Here is a 12,043-nt window from a genome sequence, read left to right as displayed (position 1 = left end):
AACTGTTGTCTGTCTGAGTCAGAGGACATTTACAGTGAACTTTGAGGAATGTATGAAAGCAACCAAGTCAGAAGGACAATGTCCCGCATGTTTCCCTAAGCATATGGTCAAGGCTTGTTTGACAGACAGATTAATGATACTACTCAAGGAATTTGTCCAAGGAATGCCTCTGGAATGATACATCATAATAATATGACTACAGCAGCTTCTAAAAATACCTCCACCATCCACCACCAGAGTAAACTTTCATGTCTGCTTAGTTCCACTGCCTGAGTCTATTTTGGGGAGCTCTACGGGCTTAAGAAGTGGGTCTGAAGCGGGGTTAAAAGAACAGCTTTACAGGTTTTCTTTTGATTGATTCAAAATGTCACAGGCACTGCTGCCTCTGGGCATCCACAATCCTACAGCTGTGCCCGGGAGGCCCTGTGCGAGTGTAAAACCTGCACAGTAGCTTACAGGAGGCATGTGACCTCAACCCTACCTCCAGATGTACACCATCACAGGTGTCCAATTGCTAAACAACGTCCTGCCCATGCCTTGTGTGGAAACCTGCTTCCCTTCACAATGCGTGCAGCTTTCTGGCCACTGAGAAGCACCACACCTGCAAACGCGATCACAACAGTGTCTGTATGCATATAATACAGGATGCAGGTCAAGCAGAAATAAAGTGTGCAGTGCAAACAGACAGAAACGGGGTCACAATGAACACAATCAATTAACAAATCCAAAACAAGTACTATTCAGGTTGAATGGACAGAGATGTAAGCTAAATCCCACAGGCTTTGATTGTTATCTTTAGGGAACACACTATTAAAACTATTGACCTGGGCGGCTCTCAAACAATGTGAACAAGAATGCAAAGTATTTCAGTTCTCAAAACAATGGAACAGTGAATAGGGCAACCTTGATTTTCTCAAAAGCTTGGTGGCCCGTGAAGTCTAATATTACAAAATAATTATATAGCCTAGGATTATTACCTTGTGGAAAAATTGGGGCAAACTGTAGAGCATCTGCACTTTCATGGCACATTTCTTGGCACGACCTGATGTATTTTGCTTTTAAGCGGCTTTTCACTTCTTAACAATGTAGGTAACATGTGAACTCAGCTGCACTGTTAAGTTACCTTCTCTTTTCTATGAATCGAATGACAGTTCTGGAGGAGAAAGATGTTTCGCTGTCATATTGACAAGTGAGAGCTGCAGCAGTGACAGTTGAGTGCGATGAGAGCATCAGCATCGGGGCTAGGCATAGCTGCAATTAGAGGAGGGTGGGGGGTGCAATTCTGGAAGATTCTGCAGGAATCTTACGAGTGGACCCCATTTCATTCGTTTATTGTGGGGACTGTTTCTAGGAGCTAGGTGGGTTAGCCTTCCCTGTCAAAGCCACTGCTGTGGTGGGGACATAAGGTTTTAGGGTGAGTTTTCTGGCCATCACTTCAGTAACGTTATACAAGCTTGCTTGTCACCATCACAATCTGTGTGCTGGTTTGACTTGACGTTGCATGCTAATAATAGCTCAAGAGATGTCATTTTCCTTTTCGTGTAACGGTAGTTAGCTAAGCTACGTAACCAGACCAGCTAACGTTAATCAAGCTCATGGGCCAAGCTAACGATATAATATCGGATGTCTAGCTACTGTTAAAAAAATATAACTACAGTCAACGGCACTTACTTTAACAAACGCTTTATTAATCGTTGGCGTCTGCTACATACGAGCTAACCTGACAACGCTAAGGAGAAACAACAAACTACAGTAGCTAGCGTACGTCACTAGCTACCAGCTAGCATGAATACAAGCTAACGTTAGCGTGCTAGCTAAATTGCATTTCACGTTTATTGGATTACGCAGACATGTAGCACTAGCAGTTCGATGAACGGCGTAGGCCTAACTACCAGTACCACTTCACCTTTTACCATACAACCAAAATGCCAAAACTAATTCGGTACTTCGTACGACCAAAAACAAATCAACGTTGTTTTAAATACCATTTCTTTCGTTAACATGCAACTATATCCAGCCGGTCAGCGTTCATCGTGACATTAAGCTAACGTCGTCTCTAGCCAGCGTTACAATCGGAATCTCTTGTTTTCTGCCATGTATGAACCACCCTGTCCACACAATTCATTTCATAAATACATGATCAAACGCTATCCTGCTCTAAAATGTGTTTATTACAGAGCCAATGACTGGAATAGACTGATACCCACTCCCCACTGCCAAGATGTCAAGTAAGGATCTGGGGGCTGCTTTAGCTAGTTGTGTAATGACGGTCTCTGTACGATATTAACAACTCAAAAACATCAGACCTGCAGGTTCATTAAATCCATTTTAAGGGATACAATTATAACACTTCAATATGTAAAGTGCATTAATATAGACCAGAGTATTGAATTCAAATCTAATTTGTTATCGTTTTATTTCGTGCTATACTTTATTTTTTGTTTAGAAGAAATCACTGGAAAATAGTTAAGGTTAGTTTAGAGATAAATTGGAATTAATCTGCTGTTTAACTGGACTGATGCCGATGTTTCATTTGGACCTTTTTCTTTCACAACAGAGAGACCGTCCTATGCCCCTCCCCCTCCCCCTGCCCCTACAACAGTAAGAATTCCTAACACCAAATATATTATCTGGTATCACAAGTTAAGCTGATGTTGCTATTTGGACACTTTATTTTAGTAAGTGGTTTTAGTACATGCTTTAAAATATATTTTTCAAACCACAACCCCTCTTCATGACACATACTGATGTGCCGATACATCACTGATTCTGACAAGATAATTTCTTTATTGCCTCCGCATGAATGCAAGTTTCTTGAATTTGCATTTTCCCAGCTTCTTTCATTGGTTTTCTTAAATATTTGCCTTGGGTTCTCCCCCCTCCTTCATGTATGTCATTTCTCATTCATATTTCTGTCTCATTTTTTTCCATCAGCAAATGCCCAACACTACCGGGTTTGTGGGGTACAACCCATACAGCCATCTGGCCTACAACAATTACAGACTGGGAGGGAGCCAAAGCAGCAACAGTCGGGTAACGGTATGGACATTAACATAGAGAAAACAAGGTGACCAAAAATACCAGGCAGAAAGTGGAGAAATTCAAATCTGTAACAGTTTACTTCCACTCACATTTCACACAACACTGAACAGTCAGCTTGCTTAGTCAACGGAAGACACTGCAGAAAACTATGCTAAGTATCAATAGGATTTGAGCTTTTCACAAGATTGACCTTTGCTTCGTTCAGAGCAAATGAGATTAGATATATTTTTACATTGCTAGTGTTCAAAGAGCAGATACTGCAGAATAGTTAGTACGAGAAACCTAACTCATTTGGTTACTGAGAATTAATCTGAAATGCGTGCCACTCTAAACTCCCTCTGCTGTCTCCATCACAGTGCAGGCTAGCTAAGAGTCCATCTGTGTGTATTCAAATACCACCTGCCCTTCAAAGTCTGCATTTCTGACAACCATGAAAAGTAACCCATGCCATCAGTGTTGCCATGGTATTACAGACTCGCTGCATGACTCTGGCTGCTGAGCAGTAATTTAGTCGCTGCATGCAAGCTGTGGTTGGTTGAATCTGATAATGGCATTATGGGCAAATCTCAGCTTAAGTGAGGTTTTTGTGTTTTTCCTTCACAGTCAGAGATATTCCATTGCACTCTGTGGGGGTTCCTGACTTGTGTATGGCCTCAAACTGTCATTAATTAAATCAAGTTAATTCAAGTGATAATGCATCTTGTATTTCATTCTAAATCTAATTTTTGGATAGGTTGTCAGGTTACATCACCATGCACCTGTTTCATAAGCTGTACTCAGCCTAGGTCAGTGAGAATATTTAAATGTTTGCCTGATAACTCCATAGCAACCGTGCCTCAAGGTGACTCTTTTTCTTTATTTATCAGAACTCCCCTGGAATAAATATCCCAAAGCCGCCCAAGCCACCTGATAAGCCATTGATGCCATATATGAGATATAGTCGTAAGGTAAGTACACAGTGTGTAATTGCTTCCTTTTGCACCATCATGTGCTCTGTTGGAAGACAGGGATGATTTGCTTTTAAGATATTCTATGAGCTCAGCGTAAGTAAGATGTACATTTTGTTTCAGGCACTAATAGCTTTTTTAGTTTAGCTAGGACTGTCCACACGACATAGTGGGATTTATCAACTTGGAGATGGAGTTTAAAGCACACGGCCTCCTCTGGTTTGTGACCTCTCTGCCAAAGAGATAACCCCTTAATAGCCCCTCCAACTCAACCCAACCCCACACCCATGTCTGGTTCTCATCACCAGGTTTGGGATCAAGTAAAAGCCTCCAATCCTGATCTGAAGCTATGGGAAATTGGGAAGATAATCGGTGGCATGTGGAGGGACCTCACTGATGAGGAGAAACAGGATTATTTGAATGACTACGAAGCAGAGAAGGTTGGTTGTTTTACAAGGGTTGTTTATGGGAGTTTTCTAATGGGTGACTAGTAGATGTGTCGCCAACAGTTGTGGGTTCCTTCCTGTCATCATTACTTACTCTCTGACAGTCCTGCGTAAACCTCTTTCATTATCTTGTCACAGTTGATAGAAACAAGGGTCCACATTGTGGTCTGCTTGCCATCTCTGTTTCCCCGTAATTCCTGCCATCTTTTCCACCCATAGATTGAGTATAATGAGAGCATGAAGGCCTATCACAACTCGCCAGCTTACCTGGCCTACGTCACTGCAAAAAGCCGGGCCGAGGCAGCCCTGGAAGAGGAGAGCCGCCAGAGGCAGTCGAGACTGGACAAGGGCGAGCCTTATATGAGCATTCAGCCTGCGGAGGATCCAGATGGTAAGGCCACTGAGCTAAATGCTTTGTCTCCCAAGGTTTAGAGCGGTGCGACAGCTGTAATTACTATAGCACGACCACAAAGAGTTGTCTGTCCGCACACACCCAGAGACTGTTATCTTTCCACGTTTCTACATCCACTTTTCCTGTTACTGCTACCATTGAAATGCCATTTTTGCTTTTAAAATGTAACAAACTCTTTTTTGCACAACCGTTTACATTTTGTAGGTATGCTCGACATTGGTTGAGACATAATGCAAAATTTACATTCTTTTGTGTCTGTTGTTTTAAAGACTGACACACACACACACACACACACACACACACGAAACACAATCCAGAAGATGTTTGAGTTACACCCAAGGAAATGACGCTTGCCTGGGGTCTGGCTGGGTTACAGTAGAAGATAATCATGTACAGGAAAACTAGAGATTAAAGCAATTGCTATTTAGAAACACTGCAGACCATAAAAATGTCAGAGTTGGTATCCCAGTGGGTTATGTTCTGAACAGACATACGTCATTGATTAAATAGGATTAAGCTCTCTGTGTGGCTACATTCTCAGAAATTGTGCTTTATTAATAAATACAGTGACATTTTTATGTTGCTGCCTTATACCGTTTTCTCCTTTTTCTGTTGTGCAACAAAAATGTCCAGAGTTAACAGGCCTGTTAAATGCATAAAATCAAAGGATGGTCTATCATGCTTTGTTGTGGGAAGTCTTTATGGTGGTTATTTTCAGCAATATAACTAACCAGCAACACACATTTAATTATATTTATTGAAAGTTTGTCATGGGTATAATGTAATCAGCACAATGTTTGGTATTCAGGAAGTGCCATGTTTACTTAAAATCTTGCTAAATCACCTGAAACTGCATGAATCGTACAGTTTTTTGAAAACTGTGTGAAAGTTGGTATTTTTCACACAGTACCTGCAGAATACATTACTTGATTGTACTGTTTCCTGTTGTTGAGGTGTTAAGAGTACACTAGAAACCTTGAAACTTTCAACATAGCAGATGAGATTCATTTCTGCTCTCTGGAAAGTTTCAGCAATGACAAGTTCAGGTAATGAGAGCTTGTTCTTGCATCACGCAGGAGGTTTAGCAAGGTTTTGCCACAACAAAGCCAAATGGAGTGCTTGTATACGATAGTGTTGAACAGTGTTACAAATTTAAATATACAAAGGGGAACCAACTGGTAAATGAATATGCAGATAGAGAAAATAATTTCTAAGAAAGTGCATCGTTTAACATATTTGCAAATCCAGCTGATTAGTTACCTTGTTTTAAAATGGTTTTAAAATCCAACATTTAGATTAGATTTACTGTCTGTTAATCCCTTCTTTAAATGTGCAACTTCACAGCAATCAATGTTGGTGAAATACATTTTCAATACTGTCATTTACAGAGCTTGTGCGGAAAAGAAAAGCAAATTGAAGAAAAATCCTGTGAGTCCACCTGGACTTAATTCCTCATTACTGCAGTGTGGAAAAGTTAACCAGGAATGATCCTGTATTTAAATGCCAATGGAGTACTGGTATACATCTAAGACAAGGAAGAATATTTATAATCAACAGTTTGTACCTTACTATACTTATGAAGCAATATTTTGTCTTGATACAGCAGTGTTTGCATCACGTTTGCCGAAGCCTCTCATACTTGTGAGTTGTGTGAAAAACGATTTCCTAACTTCCCAACTCGTACGTTCTTTTGTGACTTCAGATTACGATGACGGGTTTTCTATAAAGCACTCAGCTGCAGCTCGTTTCCAACGCAACCACCGTCTGATCAGCGAGATCCTCAGTGAGAGTGTAGTCCCAGATGTTCGCTCGGTTGTTACCACTGCTCGCATGCAGGTCCTCAAACGCCAGGTCCAGTCTTTGATGGTACACCAGGTATCGAGTTGTGGTCTTCTAATCTTCTAATAATGGTGGCATTTAGCAGACAGCTTTGCTTTTTATGGGTTAATAATGTAATCGTGTGTGTGTCTTGTGTCACAGAGAAAGTTGGAGGCAGAGTTGCTTCAGATTGAAGACCGCCACCAGGACAAGAAAAGAAAATTCATCGACGCCACCGAGTCATTCACAAATGAGCTTAAAAGGGTATTTACTTGCACGCAAGCTTCATCTTGCATGTTTACCTGTACAATACGCAGCTCTAGTTATTCGACAGTCTACATCTGCCTTACAGCCACCCGCTGCTCCTGTTTTGACAATCATATAGCTGTTATTGTTCACAATTACCTGCCCCCGTAATAACTTTTGTTCTGAAATGAGATGCTGCTCTATGCAGTTGAATGCGCTGTCCACAACAGGTGGCGCCATTTATCCATCACAGAGCATCTTTACTGACTGAGATGTAGTATTTTCAAGCATGTACTGAAACCTTAATGTAGCTCATTCACTTACATGAAGTAAGTTGTTACTTTGTGTCCAACCTTCACACGCACACATGCTCAATCAATAGTAGATTTTGTTAAGTCAAGATTGCAGCAATTGTTTTCATTCTTCTGCCTTAAACTCCCCCATTACTGTACTTTAAAGCTATGCTGTATGAAGGTGGAAGTGGACATGGAGAAGATTTCTGCAGAGATTGCTGCAGCAGAAGAGGCAGCCCGCAAGCGAATGGCAGAACGTGACAAGGAAGCAGGAGACAGAGGTGCAAGAGATGCCCCATCTTGTGTCTTAGCAGAAGAAGAAAAACACATCTGTGCCACACATGGCAACAAGCCTCAAGGTGAAAGTAGCAACAAAGAAGGCGAGGACGTAGAATCAAATGTCACAGATACACCAGGTAGGCCACGCTGGCTTTTATTTATGGCTTTAGTGCCATCTCTAACAGGGTTTCATGTTTTTTTTAACATCATGTCATTTTCTTGTTGCTTTGACTCAGGAAAGCTGAAAGCCTCAGAGGAGCTTGAGGCTCATCCAGGCAGTGAGGAGGGGGCGTCAGAGGGCAAAGAGAGCGTCCCAGAGGGAGCCATGGAGGAGGGAACCAGCGACAGTAACACAGGCTCAGAGACCACCTCTGCTCAGACAGAAGATGCCCCAACTAGTGAGCCATCAGAGGGGTCCAGCAGGGCAAGAGCAGCCCAATGAGTCCAACACAGTTGGCTGGCCTCCCCTATCACCCTCTGACAACATTATGTTTCACGGTATCATTTTAATTTGTCAAAGCGTATGAAGAACGTTCAGATGGGCTCAACGTTTAACACGTCTGAGGCAAAGATAATGTTTTAGTAACTTATGTTTGAAAACAGCAAGGCTCACAGGCATATGTTGAGTACAAATACATTTACAAAAAAAAAAATGTGAAGCTGACAAAGCAATGGTCCTGTCTTAAGCCAATGGCTGCTAAGTGCACCCATGTGGAAGCACTACATTTCCTCCACAGGGCTCATCGCCATTAAGGAAGAACCCATACAAGCCCTCTTGAGCACACATTGATACATATCTCTAGCACTATGTCTGACAGACCGCCTGATTGTTGCAAATTAAGACTATATGAGGCTATATGAAACAAAGCCGTCACATGAAACAAACGTTGAGTGTTATATTTAACTTTGTCCTTTGTATTGTAATGTCCTTGTTGCTTTTGATTGTTACTTTTGCATGATGCAATATTTTTAAAATAAGTTGGCATACTTGTGAAGTGGTGCTGGGTGACCATCTCCTTGGCAGGAGAATATTTGTTTACTCTCTGTATCAGTATTACAGTGACGGTATTGTCTCAGGAGTTTGTAGGCAGTAGTAGTTATTTTTGTTATTTATTATTAGCATTTTTATTATACCTGTATCGGCTCCAGCCCCCCCGTGACCCTAAATACAGGATAAGCGGTAGAAAATGGATGGATGGATGGATTATACCTGTGTATTGGTTGTCCCAGTCCATCCAATAAGTATATCACATAACCATCAATGCTGTACAATGCTCGACCAGTGTTCTCAAGTTTGCTAGCTGTCAATCAAATCAAAAGCAGTATGCTTAGAACATGTCCGTTAATGATCAATATCGCAATTTTCAGCAGAAAACTTTTAAATGTACCGTAATTGTGTACACAGTGTAACGAGGTTTGCTTAAACATGGATTTTCATGTTGTGAAACAGCTTGAAGAACAGTCATGAACATGCAGTCTTACAATGAATTTCCTTTTGCATATTTATACCAATAAACTTTTCTACCCTGAACAAATTTTTCCAGAAATATTTGATAAAAACATGCAGAATTTAAAATGCATTGTAGAACATTTAACGGTTTACTGAATACTACAGTATTCTTTGATAACATTACATTATTGTAAGCAGTCATTGTGCATAAATGATTAGAAAAAAGTACAGGTGTATACAGGTATGCAGACGCTTGTATCAAACGTGATTGTTGCATAGAGTGCAGTGTTTGCACAAAGCGATTTGCTCTTTGCACAGTATATGTAAAGGGAAGTGGGTAAGATGAGGGAATTTTTCTGATTTCCTGTTTTCAGTGTAGAACGAATAATCCTCCTGAGACTTCTATTACTTTTGTGCCAAAATTCAGAATCAGTTCCTTAAAGTAGAGACTTGGACCTGACGGGAGGTTTAAGCTTAATGTGCAATGTTTTATATGGTTTCCGTCCCTCTTAAGATGGTGTAATGATAGTGCTAGAGTTTCAGTGTCAAAGATGTCCCCTGCAATGCAACGTGCCACACTTTGTACCGTGCGGTTACCACCTCCTCAAGAGGTAGGTAGAAAAACCACAACCGCAGATACAGGTGTGCAGAAACCTTTGCAGATTGTGTTGTCGGCCTCATGCTGTCCAGCTCTCTGTCTCCATAAAACTAAACACTGCAAGACAATACAAAAAGAAATGCTGTTGGAAATTTCAAAAAATAACGGTTTGAATATTAAGTGCTGCAGATGAACACGCTGAAACCCCAAAAATGAATCTGATAAATCTGGTTATTGCAGTTGTATAAGATAATGCATATTTCACTTTCTTTTTTTTTTTATTGGTGGGAAAACAAATCTTAATACTGATTTTACAGAAACAACAATGATAGAAACGGATACATTCTGTGTAAAATATGACTTAATACCATCACATATAAGAGACCTAGAAGCTGACTAGTGAATAAGGTCTGTCATATAACATGACCTGATAGTTAGGAGCCTTGAATCTGTAACTGTCTGTTGGGACTAGCTTACATTAGGATACATGTTAGGATGGCTCACTTGGTAGAGTTCACGCCCGATTTACTAAGGCTGCGTCCTCACTGTAGAAGCCCAGGGGTACAGTCCATCTCTCTCTCTCTCTCTCTCTCTCTCTCTGAAGTCATCTCTCTCTCCCCCCTCTCTGTCCCCCCCCCCCCAAGTCATCTTTCTCTCTCTCCCCCTCTTCCCCCCGGAGTCCTCTCACTCCCCCCCCCCCCCCCCCCCCCCCCGAAGAAGTCATCTCCCCCCCCCCCTCCCAGAGTCCTCTCTCTCTCTCTCTCCCCCCCTCTTCCCCCCAGAGTCCTCTCTCTCTCTCTCCCTCCCTCCCTCTCTCTCTCCCCCCCGAAGTCATCTCCCCCCCCAAAGTCATCTCCCTCTGCCCCCCCCCTCTCCTCTCTCTCTCTCTCTCTCTCTCTCCCCCTCCCCCCGAAGTCATCTCCCCCCCCCTCCCAGAGTCCTCTCTCTCTCTCCCCCCCCCTCCCCCCAAAGTCATCTCCCTCTGCCCCCCCCCCCAGAGTCCTCTCTCTCTCTCTCTCTCTCTCCCCCCCAAAGTCATCTCCCCCCCCTCTCCCCCAGAGTCCTCTCTCTCTCCCCCACCCCTCTTCCCCCCGAAGTCATCTCTCTCTGCCCCCTTTATCTCCCCCCCCCCCCCCGAAGTCATCTCTCTCTCTCTCCCCCCTCTTCCCCCCCGAAGTGATCTCCCCCCCCCCCGAAATCATCTCTCTCTCTCCCCCCTCTTCCCCCCCGAAGTCATCTCTCTCTCTCCCCCCCCGAAGTGATCTCCCCCCCCCCGGAAGTCATCTCTCCCCCCTCTTCCCCCCCGAAGTGATCTCCCCCCCCCCCGAAGTCATCTCTTTCTGCCCCCCCCCCCCCCCTCCCTGCACTCCTAAGGGCTTTTCCAAAAGTGGACCTTCTCTCAGTTGACCTGCTGATGAATACTTCAAGCAGGGTCGAAACATCACATTCATCCATAAGGTCACTATACGCATTCATAATGGCCAAATGAGTAAGTCTCTCCTGCGTCATAGTGTTGCGCAGCCAGGTTTTCAACCTGCGCAAGGCTGAGAAAGAGCGCTCAGATGCTAGATCTGTGCATTATGAGATAAATGTAAGGCAGACAAATTGAGTTTAAATTCAGATTCTTTATTTTAATTTTTTAAGCTTAATGCTGTGGGTAGGGAGGCTGATGGGGGGGGCGGATGGGAGGGTGCACCCCCCCGCACCCCTAGTTCCGACGTCTATGCCCATCACTACACAACTTTCTACACAAGTTTCATGATTGCATCTTACATGACAAAATTAGTCCACTGACAGACAGAAATATAAACACCTGTCAATGTATTCAAAACCTCTTTGGTATTTCCCACCACATTAGTTGTCTCAAGACCACATTTAGCCACACAGACTCCAAGGTGACCGCAGCGTCATTGTCACAGCTGGTGGAGAGAGGCCCAGTCCTGTCGAATGACAAAAAGGGACATTTTTTTCCATTTGTGTGTCCTGTATGAGTGCGAGTGTATACAAATACAGATCAGGCAATAAGTAACGCATATGCTAAAACATATGTGTGATATAACAATAACATGGTGGAAAATAAGATGATCCTTTATTAGTCCCATGGCAGAGAAATGTACAAGGTAAACTAATCCTCAGCCCCTTCTCAGGTAGTGTCTTTCATGGAAACATGAGTTGATGCTAATCATGTTGAATAACTGAACTCAAACCCACCAAACTTCACAAACTTAAAAAAATTAAAAAAAAAAGAGCTGTCCATACTTTTCTTAGTACTTAAAAATGGATTTTACCTAATTGTTGTGATATATTAGCGTTTCACAATGTAGCATATTTATAACTGTCAAACACCTCAAACTGAGATTAAAACTATATTAATATAATGATAAATACTATTACAGCTGATAATGATCTCATACATATTTAAATAAACAGTACACAGAAGTACCAGTAGCTGGGGGAAAAAATTGGTTCACATTTTAGTAGGAGTCTGTGGTTTCCTCACATGAGAAGTGAG

The 12,043-nt window shown here is 42.4% G+C and overlaps 1 protein-coding gene across 5 annotated transcripts; it reads left to right on the top strand.

Moving 5' to 3' along the window:
- Positions 1 to 1,211: 1,211 nt before the first annotated feature.
- LOC311011286 (SWI/SNF-related matrix-associated actin-dependent regulator of chromatin subfamily E member 1-like) lies at positions 1,212 to 7,940 on the top strand. 5 transcript variants are annotated; one of them, XM_084006140.1, is made up of 11 exons: positions 1,220 to 1,414; positions 2,178 to 2,228; positions 2,558 to 2,601; positions 2,935 to 3,039; positions 3,909 to 3,989; positions 4,298 to 4,429; positions 4,655 to 4,826; positions 6,550 to 6,722; positions 6,828 to 6,929; positions 7,386 to 7,620; positions 7,720 to 7,940. In XM_084006140.1, exons 2-11 carry the CDS (start codon positions 2,222 to 2,224, stop codon positions 7,923 to 7,925), a joined length of 1,257 nt encoding a protein of 418 aa, XP_083862266.1. In that variant the 5' UTR covers positions 1,220 to 1,414; positions 2,178 to 2,221; the 3' UTR covers positions 7,926 to 7,940. The 5 variants fall into 5 exon arrangements, with proteins under 5 accessions (XP_083862267.1, XP_083862268.1, XP_083862266.1 ...); XM_084006138.1 differs by having other exon boundaries at positions 1,225 to 1,414; positions 7,371 to 7,620; XM_084006139.1 differs by having other exon boundaries at positions 1,228 to 1,414; positions 2,935 to 3,033; positions 7,371 to 7,620.
- Positions 7,941 to 12,043: the final 4,103 nt, after the last annotated feature.

This window comes from Eutrigla gurnardus (assembly GCF_963514095.1).
Source record: "Eutrigla gurnardus genome assembly, chromosome: 3".
In the NCBI taxonomy this organism is placed as follows: domain Eukaryota; kingdom Metazoa; phylum Chordata; class Actinopteri; order Perciformes; family Triglidae; genus Eutrigla; species Eutrigla gurnardus.
Note: the sequence above shows the minus strand (reverse complement) of the source record. Positions and strands in the feature narration are given on the sequence as shown.

Excerpts from the sequence above, each read along its gene's own strand:
- LOC311011286 (XM_084006138.1), top strand. Across the intron at positions 2,602-2,934 it reads CTCCCCCTGCCCCTACAACA|CAAATGCCCAACACTACCGG; the intron begins GTAAGAATTCCT and ends TTTTTCCATCAG. Across the intron at positions 3,990-4,297 it reads ATATGAGATATAGTCGTAAG|GTTTGGGATCAAGTAAAAGC; the intron begins GTAAGTACACAG and ends TCTCATCACCAG.